Source organism: Teleopsis dalmanni, chromosome 2 (genome assembly GCF_002237135.1).
Source record: "Teleopsis dalmanni isolate 2A chromosome 2, ASM223713v2, whole genome shotgun sequence".
In the NCBI taxonomy this organism is placed as follows: domain Eukaryota; kingdom Metazoa; phylum Arthropoda; class Insecta; order Diptera; family Diopsidae; genus Teleopsis; species Teleopsis dalmanni.
Window position 1 is genome coordinate 51,522,650 of NC_051847.1, and position 13,235 is coordinate 51,535,884.

Sequence of the window (13,235 nt, forward strand, 5' to 3'; positions counted from 1 at the left end):
GTAATTTTAAAATTAGTGTAAATATAGCATACGTACTACAAATAATACTGCTAAACAATTTTTAGTGGTATAATTACTGAAACAAGTTAATCACACTGGTGTAAGCGTAATATGTAATGCTTGATAATATAACAATATATTTTACTTTACAATCAAAGGCCATGTTATGCAGAGCGTTGCAGGCAAGGCAAAATTGGCCCTTTCGGGATATGCCGAAAATATTTGTTATGTAGACTGTCACATCAAATTGTCAATTTCGTATTTTTACAGTGTTTTGGTCCTTTTTGGTTATGCCTAAATTTAAAAGAAAATGTAGATATGCTTCAAAAATTAATTTGTCCCCAAAAATAACCAAAAAGAAAAACTCATAGAGGCGGTAATAATGTTAATTTATTATTATATTATCTTATAATAATTGTTAACAGTACTTACAAAATTATACGCCTTTTCTTTAAATCGAAAACTGCAATAATTAGATTAAGTTAATTTTATTTGCATAATATAGGATTATTCAGCTGATACTTTCGGGCTTTTTTTTAAATTTTTACAAATTCAAGACAATGTAGTTTTATTTACATGACTTAATTATTTAATACTATACCGCTGTACGAACATTAAAAATATTTTGAATATATTTTCTAGTTCTGTGTAATTCGTGTCATTAGTTTGTTTATGATAAATATCGTCATCAATTTCAAAATAACTAGTGCATTTTTGTCGATTCTATTATAAGATTATATTATATAATGTTAGTAATAATACTAGATACATTATGATTTATTTAAAGGCAATGTGATTCTTTTATTAATAGTACATTCACACTGTCTTATATAGGCACTTGCTCATTTATATTAATAAGTGAACATTTACATTATGAGCTCATTTATGCAGCTGATAGAACTTTTACAAACTTCACCTAATAATCTATCACACAAAAAAATTATATATATAATTGATATTGAATCGTTTATATACATTTTATATATCAATTACATATTCAATTAATAAGAACAAAGATTTTATTAAATACAGTCAAACTTCCATAACTCGAAGTCCAATTTTGTAACAAAAATTTTTGTCTTATGGAGACTTCGAGTTAGAGAATTATTTTATTTTATTTTTTTATTTTTGAAAGATACTACAATCACATTTTAAGATATTTATTTATTTGAAATTAAATGAAGCACAGAAGTTATATTGAAATAAAATTTTGAGAATTTATTGTTTGGGACTTTAATTTTTTTCTTATTTTCAATAAAAAGAGATTCCACTTTATTCACAATCTTATAGTGATCATCAATTGTACTGTTATGTGGATTCATTCACCATATTTGTCAAATTAAGTTTTGTCTTACTTTGTATCAAGACAAATAAAAGACAAAGCGCAATATCACAGTTTTTGTTTAGGAATTTGTTCTACACACAAAGTAACGCTTCCTGTTTACATTATTTCAAGTGCATTGAAGCTAAGTTATTGTTTATGCTGATTCAGCTATGATCACTGTAGTCAAGCTGCACACCGTATTCTTTGTTTTCTTTATGAACAATGTTGCGCTTATGGTTCCTCCTATAGGAATCAACTTACATACGACAAACACCACCACACTCATCTTAAGAATGCATATCTCAGCATAATTGATTTGGTTTGGTTAGCTTTTACTTGTTTCTTCAAATTCCGTTCGAGTCAAGCCAACTTACATCGTGGTTTAAGTTCTTAATGTATGTATAACAGTACTATCATTCGTTTGCAAATATAATTTCAGAATATTGAATGAGTCTTCTACTTCATTCTTAGAAGGCTAATGAACAATTACATCCACTGAACCCTCATCATTACTTTCCGTTGCGCTAAGAATTGGATCCAATAATTTAGAGCTATACCCTTCAATAATATCGTCATCTGTAGGAAAGCTTGATCTACAAAATTTATTGTCAAGCTCAATATAATTGTTAAGTGTAGCATTGGAAGTTATTTTATTTACTTTAAACCACGCTGCCAACGACTGGCATTTGCACAAAGAACCAACATAAGAAAGAAAAATCAAACATTTGGTTTGGAAAAAGGGACTTCCCCTAACAGCAAAATGCAAAAAACAAAAATTCGACTTATAGAATACAATTTCCCATATTCCTATCGGCACGGAAAAAAGTTTTTGTTCGAGTTATAGAGAAATTCGAGTTATAAAAGTTCGAGTTATAGAAGTTTGACTGTACTTACTTTCTCAGTGCCTTTGTTGACAGCTCAGCTGTTGTGTGACACATATTTCAAATTTTGAGGATTTCCCCTGTAGGAAATTTATTTTAAGGGGTTACACTTGACATTTCTCGCCTTAAATTAGCTGATTTATTGATAATGAGCTCATTTATATGAAAGCACTTTGTATGGTAAAGCATCCTCATTACTAGCTATAATGAGCAAAACCGCCTAAATGAGACAGTGTGAACGTGTTTTAATCTGCTCTAATTGTTGTAGTACTTTGTGATTATTGAACTTTGAGATATTTTCGTTTTGTTACCACATTCGGGGAGATAAGATATGAGAAAAGAATTGTTTCCACGGTTTATAAAGAAAATTTTTTTTTAAAGATCTAAAGATAGATTTAGTATTATTGGAGTTTGTAGTAGCAAAAAATGTGTTCTGCATTAAAGTTCCGTATGTAATTATGTGAAGTTATTTCTTGGTTTCAGAAAAAAAAGTATTTTACGGGAAGTTTTATAAAAAACAAAATAAAACATTTAATAATAAATGTTAAATTAAAGGTGAATTCTTTTGCAAAAAATATTCATAATGTATAAATATTATTAGATGGAATATTGGTACACTGTGATTTTTGCGAATCATTGTGCTATTTCTGAAGAAAATCCTCTTAGTTACCTTTATCCAATTAAGATCAATGTCTTTTGGTAAGAATGCAGATAAGTCTTCACTCTACTTTTTATGGAATGTGAAGTCACGTTTTGTGATCTTAGCAATGAAAATTGTAGTGAACAGGATCGTACTGAGTTGTAAAAACCATAATTAATGACAGTTCAGATTTACTTAATCTAATAAAATTCTCCCTATATATCTTGTTTAATATTTAAAATAAATATCACCCTCTTAAACGATTTATATCGCCGTTATGATCATGAAAGTGTTTTTTTAAAATTAAAAAACCAGATTAAAGTTTTCAATTAAACTTTTTTTTAATTTCTTAGAATTTCACTTTTTTACGTTGAACTAACTTTTTTGTTTAATCGCATTGAAATAAGGATAATGCAGTAGTAATATAAAAAGTTAATTTAAAAACATTGATATTCATTTTAAATCACAATAGTTGAAAATTAACATTAAAATTCTTAATAAAAGGTTAATATTTACATATGTATAATAATTGTATACAATTTTAAAATAAATTGATTTCTTAAGCAGAGGTTCTATTAATTATGCTTGTTGTCGTTGTGCCGATAAATTGACGAAGTGCTTGAAGTTCATCTCTTAGAGCAACCACTTGCGCTCTCAAAATAGAATTTTCTTGTTCCAGCAAAGCTGCTCTAAATGCAATTCTGTCTTCACGTATTTTTCTCGCATCACGGGATTTCTTAGCAGCTTCATTATTTCGTTTCCGTCGTTCATAATATTTTTCATCCTTTTGTTCATCTGGTATGGGACGTTTCTCTCCACGTGGACGTCGGTGTATGAACGCAGAAAGCATACCGACTTGACTTAATTCTAATAAGGGAAATTCAGACCCAATTGATGGCAAATTTGTTCCTGATATATACTCGAATGCAGGTAAATTTGGATTACCTTTAAGGTAAGTGTGCGGTAGCACATGTAGATTTGTAAGTGGTAACGGCAAATGCATACCACTTCTGCACTCAGGAGATTGATTTAAAGATGATATTTGAACATTTATTTCTGATGATTGTAAGGAAGTATTTTTATTATTTGGAATTTTATGAAGTGTTTCGGGGTTATAATCCATGTGTTTCACTTTTTTTTTGTGACACAAAGAACGTTCTTTTAATGTAACTAAGACCTGGGTCTGTTACTGAAGTTTTGGTACAATAAACACATTTTGAAATTGTATAATTATTTTTATTTTAATTAATGATATTGTAATTAGTAAAAAAAATAGATTGTTATTTATCTAAATACAGTATTTGTAATTTTTTATAGTGCAAGGAAACAATTTTAAGCGTTTTAATGATTATTTTTACACAAATGTTCACTATATTATTTTAAAATTTTCTAAGTTATATGTTATAATTAACTTCTTTATCCTGATATTATGGTGGATTAATTTTGTTTTAGTGTTTCTACTTAATTTTTGTTTTAGTCTTAATGTATTTTTGTAGTATTTTTTTAAATTTAAATTTAATTATTGTATTATATTTAAAAGATTGTGATCACATTTGAGTGGGTACATTTAAATGATCCACTAAATGTATTTTTATACAGAGTAGATTATTAAAAGTAACTTTGAAAATTAAACACTTCTATCTATAGACCAAACGCACCCATAAATGTTGACTAACTGAAATTTTCTAACTTGTCCCATTTTATTACACTCACGTAAGAAACTACTTACTTGGTAGTAAAGTTAGAAAATAATAAAGGAAGCAATATTACTGGCTAAAATAATAATTATTACTTTCATAGACATAAAAATACTATTTCGATAATTTAACGAAGGATAATAACCCACAACAATTACGTCTAAAATGTATATTCCTAACTGGATGGGGTGGTGCTCAACAACTTATGTAGTACCATTGATTATTTTTATTTTATTATGGATGTGATTCAACCAATCACGCAATGTTGACGAAAATGTATAATACTATTTGCGGACAGACATTTATTTTACCATGCCATTATGACTGGTTACACTGGCAATTACCTCACCGAGCTCAACCTCATTCGGTATAACTTTTGTGGAACTTTGGTAAGTAGCGGAATGTTACATATTCGTATTTCCTCACTAAACAATACTGTATTACATAGGTTTACATAGGTATTTTGATTTTTTTTTTCTATTTCAACATTTTGCTAGCAGGGTTGATTACAACTTTATTTTGAGAGTTTAGACTGAAGTTCTATTGATTCACAGGCTTCACAATAAAAGTTAGTAAGGTAAAAATTTATATCGATTGGGAGGGCCAAAAAGTCATAAGCCAATCAAAATTAAGTTTTGTTATGGTTCTACTTGTTTTTAAAAATTTTATTTTAATAGTTTAATATAATTTTATAGCAATTAATATTAATTAAATGATATATTTACATCAATAAATTTTATTTGTTTTGTTTATACTTTCATAAATCACTTCGATGGCAAGTTTAATTAGACATATGAACACATATGAATGTATGTTTACTTATCAATTTATATATTATTTAATGCTACGTATAATTTTTGATCATTACAATGTCCAAAATAATTTTAAAATAGTATTTTGATTTTTTCAATACCTACAATAACAATGTTTATTTATTTGTTTTGTAACGTTAAATGTATTTTAAAGCAAAACCAAAAAAATTATATGTTCATATCTCCTTTTCGGGTATGTGGATTTTAGAACATCTAGAAATTAATAATCAAATAACTGTAAATACTTATAACAAAATACTAAGGATATTGCTAAATGATCAACGGAACATAAGAAATAAGGATATATACAAAGGTCTAGTATTATTATTATTGTGCCCTCTTCTGTAAATCTCTTTCGAGTAAGTCTCTTAGCCCTGTTGCGACAATAAAAAGTAGTATAGAACCTACTTAACAGAGTTTTATTGCTTCTTCCCTAGGAATATACATTCCCAGGAGCTTAGTCCGTATGTGCATTAGCGCAGAGCATTCTAACAAAAGGTCTAGTAATAGAAATAGAAAAAAAATAAAGAGATACACAATAACAATACACATTTAACAAAATATGTAAACATATTATGTATATATATAGTCTACACTAATAAACGTTTAAAATCAATCTAATGTACTAAAAAAGGCAGACACATTGACTTAAGAGCAATTACAGTTCAATAAAATAATGATCTTATAGATCAATAAAATAATGATTTTACAGATCAATAAAATAATGATTACAGATAAATAAAATAATGATCTTACAGATCCATAAAATAATGATGTCTGATATCAACCGTAGAAGCTGAATGCCAATGAAAAAATACAGAAATCTAATGCAGTCAGTGAGATATCAGAGGCTCTACCAATATTAGCAAAAAAACCTTTGCAGGAAACAAATAATCTCCAAAATTAATATACTAATGTTATGGTTGAGTAGTACAGATATTAATCAATAAATCAGAAAATTTATCACTAATATAACACCAAAGAAAGAATGTTATCTAACATAATAATAATGTAAGTATGTACCATGAGAAAACTTCTAGGAAAAATTTTCAAAATTTTTAAAAAAACGTGCATTCAAGGGAACGTGTTTTGGGAAATTTATCATCCTAGTGTATCAAACTATTAACGAATTCCAAAATATAAGGCAACTAAATAATAAACCGGTAAACAGTCTATTGATTTATTTAAATTAGTTTGCAAAACAATAATATAATCAAAATACATACATAGTAAATGCTAATGCAATAGTTTATATCGTAGTTTGAATCAGGATCCCAATTAATTTTTTTCCATTGATAGTCTGTCTTAAAAATAATAAGTTTGATCTTTTTTTTTAGAATGTATTTCCTAAAACAATTTTTTTTTTGATTAATATGAGCTATCTTATTTTAACTAAAATAAACAATGCAGGAATACTCAATATCATCTAAGGGTCCTAAATTATGCTGGCTACATCAAATAAAACTGGTTACGATACATTTTAATATTCCTTATTTGTATGATTCGTAATTTACTGTACGTTCGTGATCATTTTTTTTCTTAATTCAAAGAAAAAAAAAATAAATATATATAAAATATAAATATATAAAATAAAATATAAAATAAATATACGAATATTCTCTAAAACTACTGATGATGAGTACTTGGCAATACTCGAGACATCATTGTATGGTCACACAAATTTTAATAAATTAACTAAAATTTTTGTCTTTGTTTTTTCTTTGCTATTCGAATCCATCTAACTTAAAAAAAAAACTGCTTTTTTAGCAGAAGTCGACAACAAAGTATTCCCATCAAAAACTGCTAGTTTGCAGTTTAAACTTTAAGAATGATTTGCTATTCACGTCTGTTTGTGATATGGATCATATGTCACTCAACCATTACAGCGATCAGAATTGTCAAACGTTATTAAGTAAATAAATAAATTTAGCTGCCAGATCAATTATTCATTCTTTGAGTACCGTTCATTCTAAAAAAGCAACTTCAAAAAAAAAAGGTAAGGGCTATATGAAGGGAAGTAATGTATATATATAGAAATATACTTAAAAAAATGTCAATACAGCAAAAAAAAATATTTTTTTATCAAGACAATGTACAACTGTTAATAGACGTTGGATTCCACAGTAGTAGTACGCATTACATTATAAATTAATTTTTTAATTTTCCATATATCTTAGATTTGGTACATAGCAATTATTACGTGTTCGCAGGTCTTAGAAGAGAGTTTTTAGTTGGAGATAAATTGTTCTACAGAAGAGACATAGAAATGTAAAGTAGAACAGGATAGCTATTGTATAGCTGTTAAGGAAATTGTCATAGATAAATAAAGTATCCGTTTATTGAGTAATATGTTATTTTCATTGTATTAACATACTATTGATACTGTTCAGATGAATATAAAAGTAATATAATATTTGCTATAGTAATTATAACACACGCTATTCATTTCAATTGTATTTTAAACAATAGTTTATAAACAAACTAAAAAATGGTTTTTTTTATTAAAAATGTTTGGGTACTGTAGAATAAAAAAGTAATAAATTTAAATTATGTGAGACTAAGGTATTTATTAAATGAAGTTCATAAAATAATCTTATACTTAACACAGTTTTATTTTATTATATTTTTGGTATATTGCAAGTCATCAAAACAGAAAACCATTCTCTATATAATTTATTAAAGTTGTTAACATGGATATTGAATTTATTCAAATATATTTATGTTTCAATGAAATATTCAATGAAAAAAAAAACATATTAACCAATTACACTTTAAGGTAAAATTATGCAGGGTAAAAATTTGGCAGCAAACTTCAATAAAGGGAAATAGCCTAGATATTTTGATATTTTTTGATTAATTAATGGTTTAATTCCCATTATAACTAAAATACAATTCGCATTATCTTCGAGCAGTCAAATGAATTTAGAGGCACCATCTATGTGGCATACCTGGATTTCAAAAAAGTATTTAACAGTTTAAACCGACCATACGCATCACTCTCCAAAAAAGGTAAAAAATTATAAACCTTCTGAGGAACCTGTACTAAGACTACTACGTGTCGCGTGATCCACAGAAACTATATATATATATATATATATAATCTGAACGGTAGAGAATTTAATACATCTGAAGGTGATTGTTCTTTGTGTAATCGTCATGAAATAGAAAATATATGTCATATTATTGGTGTATGTCCAATTTTCAGAGAACAAATTTTTTTTGATAAAGCACTTCCGTCTGAAGAAGAAATTAAAGTCTTATTAAACGGTAGCAAAATTTATAAACTTTATAAATTTATGAAAAATGTTTTAAGTTGGAGAAGATTAATTATTGATGAATTTATATAAATAATAATGTTAATATTATGCACCTCCCTTTGTATGCCTTTTGTATTGTACAAATATGTTATTATCAATTTAGATTTTAAGTAAAATTCTATAATTTTTTGTAAGTGCTGTATGAATTTCTTTTGAATCAATAAATAATAATAATAAAATATATATATATATTAAGTTGAATTAATGTACCTTGGTAAATTAAGACGAATGACATCCTCAGGAACCTCAAAATTGAATACATGAAAAAATTTACAAAAACTGACACGCTTACCGACACCGCGTTATCGAAGCTCAGAATGGTTACAGGCTCCTCGGGGAGGTAGGCAGATATGAAGACAATTATTGCTTAGTGTAATGAAGTGATAAACAATAAGACAGCCAAGGCGTAATGGGATTATGAAGAAACCTTACAGTTAATAGAGAGTAAAAGTGCTCAAGTGCACTGACTCAACTAGCCTCAACATAATAAATAAAAGATAATATATTATTAGACTAGTTAGTAGTTCCCTTTTGTAATATTATTTCTTTTAATAATATTATAATTTCTTTATTATTATCTTTAAACAAAAAGGTTTCAGTTTGAGTTTTATTTTTATTACAGTAATATTAGTATTGTACTGTTTATAGCAATAGAAAATAAAATAAGTATATTACAGATAAATAGTAAAAATAAAGGAGAGAATGGTTTACTGTAAAAAATCTACTTCCTTTGTGCTAAAACTTACGCTAGTCGAACAAAGTGTATTTCTTCTTCTTATTATTAGTCTTCTAATATAAGACTAAGAAAATATATAATTATTTTAATTTTATACGTATGAAGTAAAAAAATGATTTATTTTATATATAATAAAATATGTAAATATTGCACCTTTTCTTCCTCTTTATTTATTTAACTGATTCATAGAGGGTGCAATTGGTAAGCCAATTATGCTCATTCAAAACTAAGCATGTAGTAATATTTATGGTATAAGTATTAGGTACACGTCCAACAACTTGAATAATTAATTATAGATTTTTGTTATAACTAAATTAAAAGAAATACATATTCATTATTGTTTGTGTAAATTTTGTGTCTCCCACAAAGAAACCAGCTAATTTTCCTTATTGATTACAAACCACAATAACCACAAAATCATGGTAGAAGCAAAGACAGTGTACCTATAATATACATTGTCTTTGGTAGAAGTATGAAGTTCAATTGGTGTTAACTCAAAAGGACACAACGTCAAATACTACAAAAATAGTATGAAGACTTTAAAAAGAGTTTTTTATAATTTAAGGAAACGACAACATAATAAACATTTATTAAATAAATTTACTAAAAAAAAAATTAAGTTATTCAATATTATACACTTGTCCCGTAAGGGAATGAAAAACTTATAATTAAAGAAGAGTTAAGTAGTTTGAAATAAAAATTGTTCAAAAATTTTTTTGTTCAGGTTAATTTAATATTTAATTGTTATCAAAATTGTTAATGGAAGTTTTATACTTATACCTATATTGCAGTTATGTATTATTATTTTGGGCTAAAACCATTCTTCGGTCTTTCATGGAGCTTTTTTAAACTTAACATTAGTGAATGGCTGGAAAGAGCAGCTCAGATTTTTTGGGATAATGTAATTGCCTGCAGACAAGCTAAAGAATTCATGTCGAATCGATCAAAAGCCAGAACTAAGGAGCTTCTAATGCTGAATAGAAATGGCATCGACTTATCACAGGGCTTCTCACTGGACATTGCGGAGTAAATAAGCATCTATCGAACCTAGGTATTACAAGATACGATGGAAACAGCAGAACACATTCTGTGTCACAGACTTCAGTACTTATCACCTGCCTATCCACTTATAACGGAATTAGGCAACATCTCTCCAAAGGATATAATGGAACTCTGGGTATGTCACAACTATCCTCAAAGGATGCAGTGACGTGGTGACAAGTTCTCAACCTGTTAAAATCTATGTATATATGTTTTTAATAGGATTTATTTAAGATTGTATTCTGTTTATTGACAGGATCTTGTGAAGAGGTGACGTAGTTTGGATTTCACAAAATTAAAGATTATGGCGTAAAAATTTTAAAGAAAAAAAATGTATACCATTACCTTTTTGTCACCTAAAATTATAGGTTATAATATAGCATAATTTTTCATTTTTATACTTAAAATATATTATAATCTACTAAAATTTTATTTTATTAATTATAATTGATAAAACTTTTCTATTCTTACTAAGGTTTGGTGAGGACGTGATCCATTGGCCAAGTGACGCTTTGTGATATAATTCAAACACACAACACACAGTAGTTAAAACTTTTCTTTAACTAAATACACTTTTTACTCTAATCGAGTTGTGCTGCTAATAAGACAAGACCTTAGGAAGTGCACATATGATTTATATACATAATGTATATAAGTAGAATATACATTATTTTACTTTGATCTTTTAGGAGTAGATATCTACTTTTAAACATTTTAATTATTTAAGCTTTTTACGAATTCCTTTCTACTATATATGCAAACTTTCTCTATATATAAATATTTATGTACTTCACGGAACTATTATTTATTATTGAGGTTAGATTAATCTGATTATCTATAAGCCAGCTAAGCCGCGCATAGAACCATTGCTGTTTAGTGATACCAATTTTAGTCATACCTTTATATAGATTTTGCAGCATACATTTTTGCTACTTTAACGGGAGCTTAAGTCTCTATTCCTGAGACAGAGCCACCAAGCATTTGTTTAAGATTTTGAAAGCGTGTTTCTAGAACAGACCTTAGATAGGATTGAATCCAAATTCTGAGTGCTGTAGTACCAGAGGTACGCCATATAATCATATATGACTTGTATTCAGTGAAAATGTTTAATATATCCATAGTTTATCTAATCGGTGCATAACATTTGATTTTTTATAATATAAATTACCATTTATTCTATGTAAATTAATTTTTCATATATCATAAGCCAGTCAGAAAAAAGTTTTAATATAATCAAACTTTCTTATGTTTCCAGTTTATTTGAAAAATGAGTAATTCACAAAATATAACAGCCCAAAAGAGACAGTTTTCCTTGTTGATTTAAGTATAGTTTTCGGAACTACTTGTTGATAGAAGGGAAGTACAACTCATATTCTGCATCTCTGTTATCTTCATCCAAGCTGAGTTTAGTTGTCGTTGTGAGCGCGCTTGAGCGAGTTTAGCGAATGGCCCAAGTGTACGATAACTATGATTAATACAGCGCACAAATCCAGCAGCGCTCAATTCCTTCAATGCTACCCTTACCTGACCATTTATATCACCGCATGCAAAACATCTATTCAATTAAATGAATTTAATAGGATAAATAAATCTTAATAAATCAAATATATGAATACGTACTCTTTTTCTAACATTTCAACGATATGCTTTTCTTTCAGACCTTTGAAGTAAGCTGGGTGATCCTGCAGAATTCGAATAACGTCCAAAACATATAGTGGTATATGCAGATGGTACTCATTAGCGCGAATGACACAAGTCGAAGACGCAGAGTTGGTTATTTTTATGTCCATTTTTTGCTACTGCAAATTGTGTATGTGAATTTTTTTTATAAGATATAAGTTTTTTAACGATTTGAAATATTTTTATTTTATATTAATGTCTACATATTTTATTAAAATTTGACATATTTTATGTTATTTTTGTGATAATGAACAAGTTTTATAAAATTTTTGATGATAGAAATTTTTGATGAGAAGTTTTCTAGAGAAACACATAATTCTAGTGGTATGTTTATTATTCTCTAGATAAGTTATTCTTTATGATGTTATTTTTATATATATTGTCGGCACTTTATTATTGCTAAAACTCTGATTGTGTCAAGTGCTGTTGTAATGCATACATTTCAGTTTAGTTGAGCACAAATTTTTCAGTTGCATATGTTAAATGGTAATTATGCGTTTATTTAATTAAGAATAAATTTAAAATACCCCAACTAAGTTTGTTATCAATTTCAAGTGCGCACAAATAGAGTTGTGCACTCCCCGAAACATACTTTTCCTCACATCGGTTATATTTTCCAAAATGTTATCTCTAAACTTCTGCAGATACGCTAAACTCAAAAATTTACTTTGAAGATGTTAACTGCAGAATTAATCAATCTGTTCTGTTCAAAAGTGATATTTAAATCTATTAAGGTACGAAATCCTTCACTTCTAGCGCTTCTAGAATTTTATAATTTGTGACAGCACCAAAAATTACCCTCAGTGTTACCAATAGCTATACTAAACGTTTTTCCAGTTAGCCTTTCTATTACTATTTCTTATATTTTAATTCCAACTATGGGAGCCAAACACCCCATATCTATTTGGAATAATTTAGTAGCAGGCTTTATGGTAAGCGGCAGGGCCTCACTGTAGTACAGTGACCTGTAAGCCATATCAGCACTGGAAGGTCACCTTATTTCATGATGACCGGAGCCTATACATGTTCAATTATATGGCATTGTTAGACTTTCGGAATCAGTGGATAAATTTGTTAAAGATGGTTAAAACCGCTCAAGAAAAAAAT

At 27.8% G+C, this 13,235-nt stretch overlaps 3 protein-coding genes across 3 annotated transcripts in view; all 3 read right to left on the bottom strand.

Annotated features, from left to right (window-relative positions):
- Positions 1–13,235, bottom strand: part of LOC119682433 (SAM50-like protein CG7639) — a 246,151-nt gene that overhangs the window by 72,921 nt on the left and 159,995 nt on the right. The gene's annotated exons all lie outside the window — the stretch shown is intronic.
- On the bottom strand, positions 3,405–4,009 carry LOC119674521. The gene has a single exon (XM_038085665.1). It carries the CDS (start codon positions 3,966–3,968, stop codon positions 3,405–3,407), a length of 564 nt encoding a protein of 187 aa, XP_037941593.1. The 5' UTR covers positions 3,969–4,009.
- LOC119682440 lies at positions 11,665–12,304 on the bottom strand. The gene is made up of 2 exons (XM_038095886.1): positions 12,069–12,304; positions 11,665–12,003 (listed from the first exon to the last, which is right to left on the bottom strand). The coding sequence occupies exons 1-2, from the start codon at positions 12,236–12,238 to the stop codon at positions 11,769–11,771; spliced, it is 405 nt and encodes a 134-aa protein (XP_037951814.1). The 5' UTR covers positions 12,239–12,304; the 3' UTR covers positions 11,665–11,768.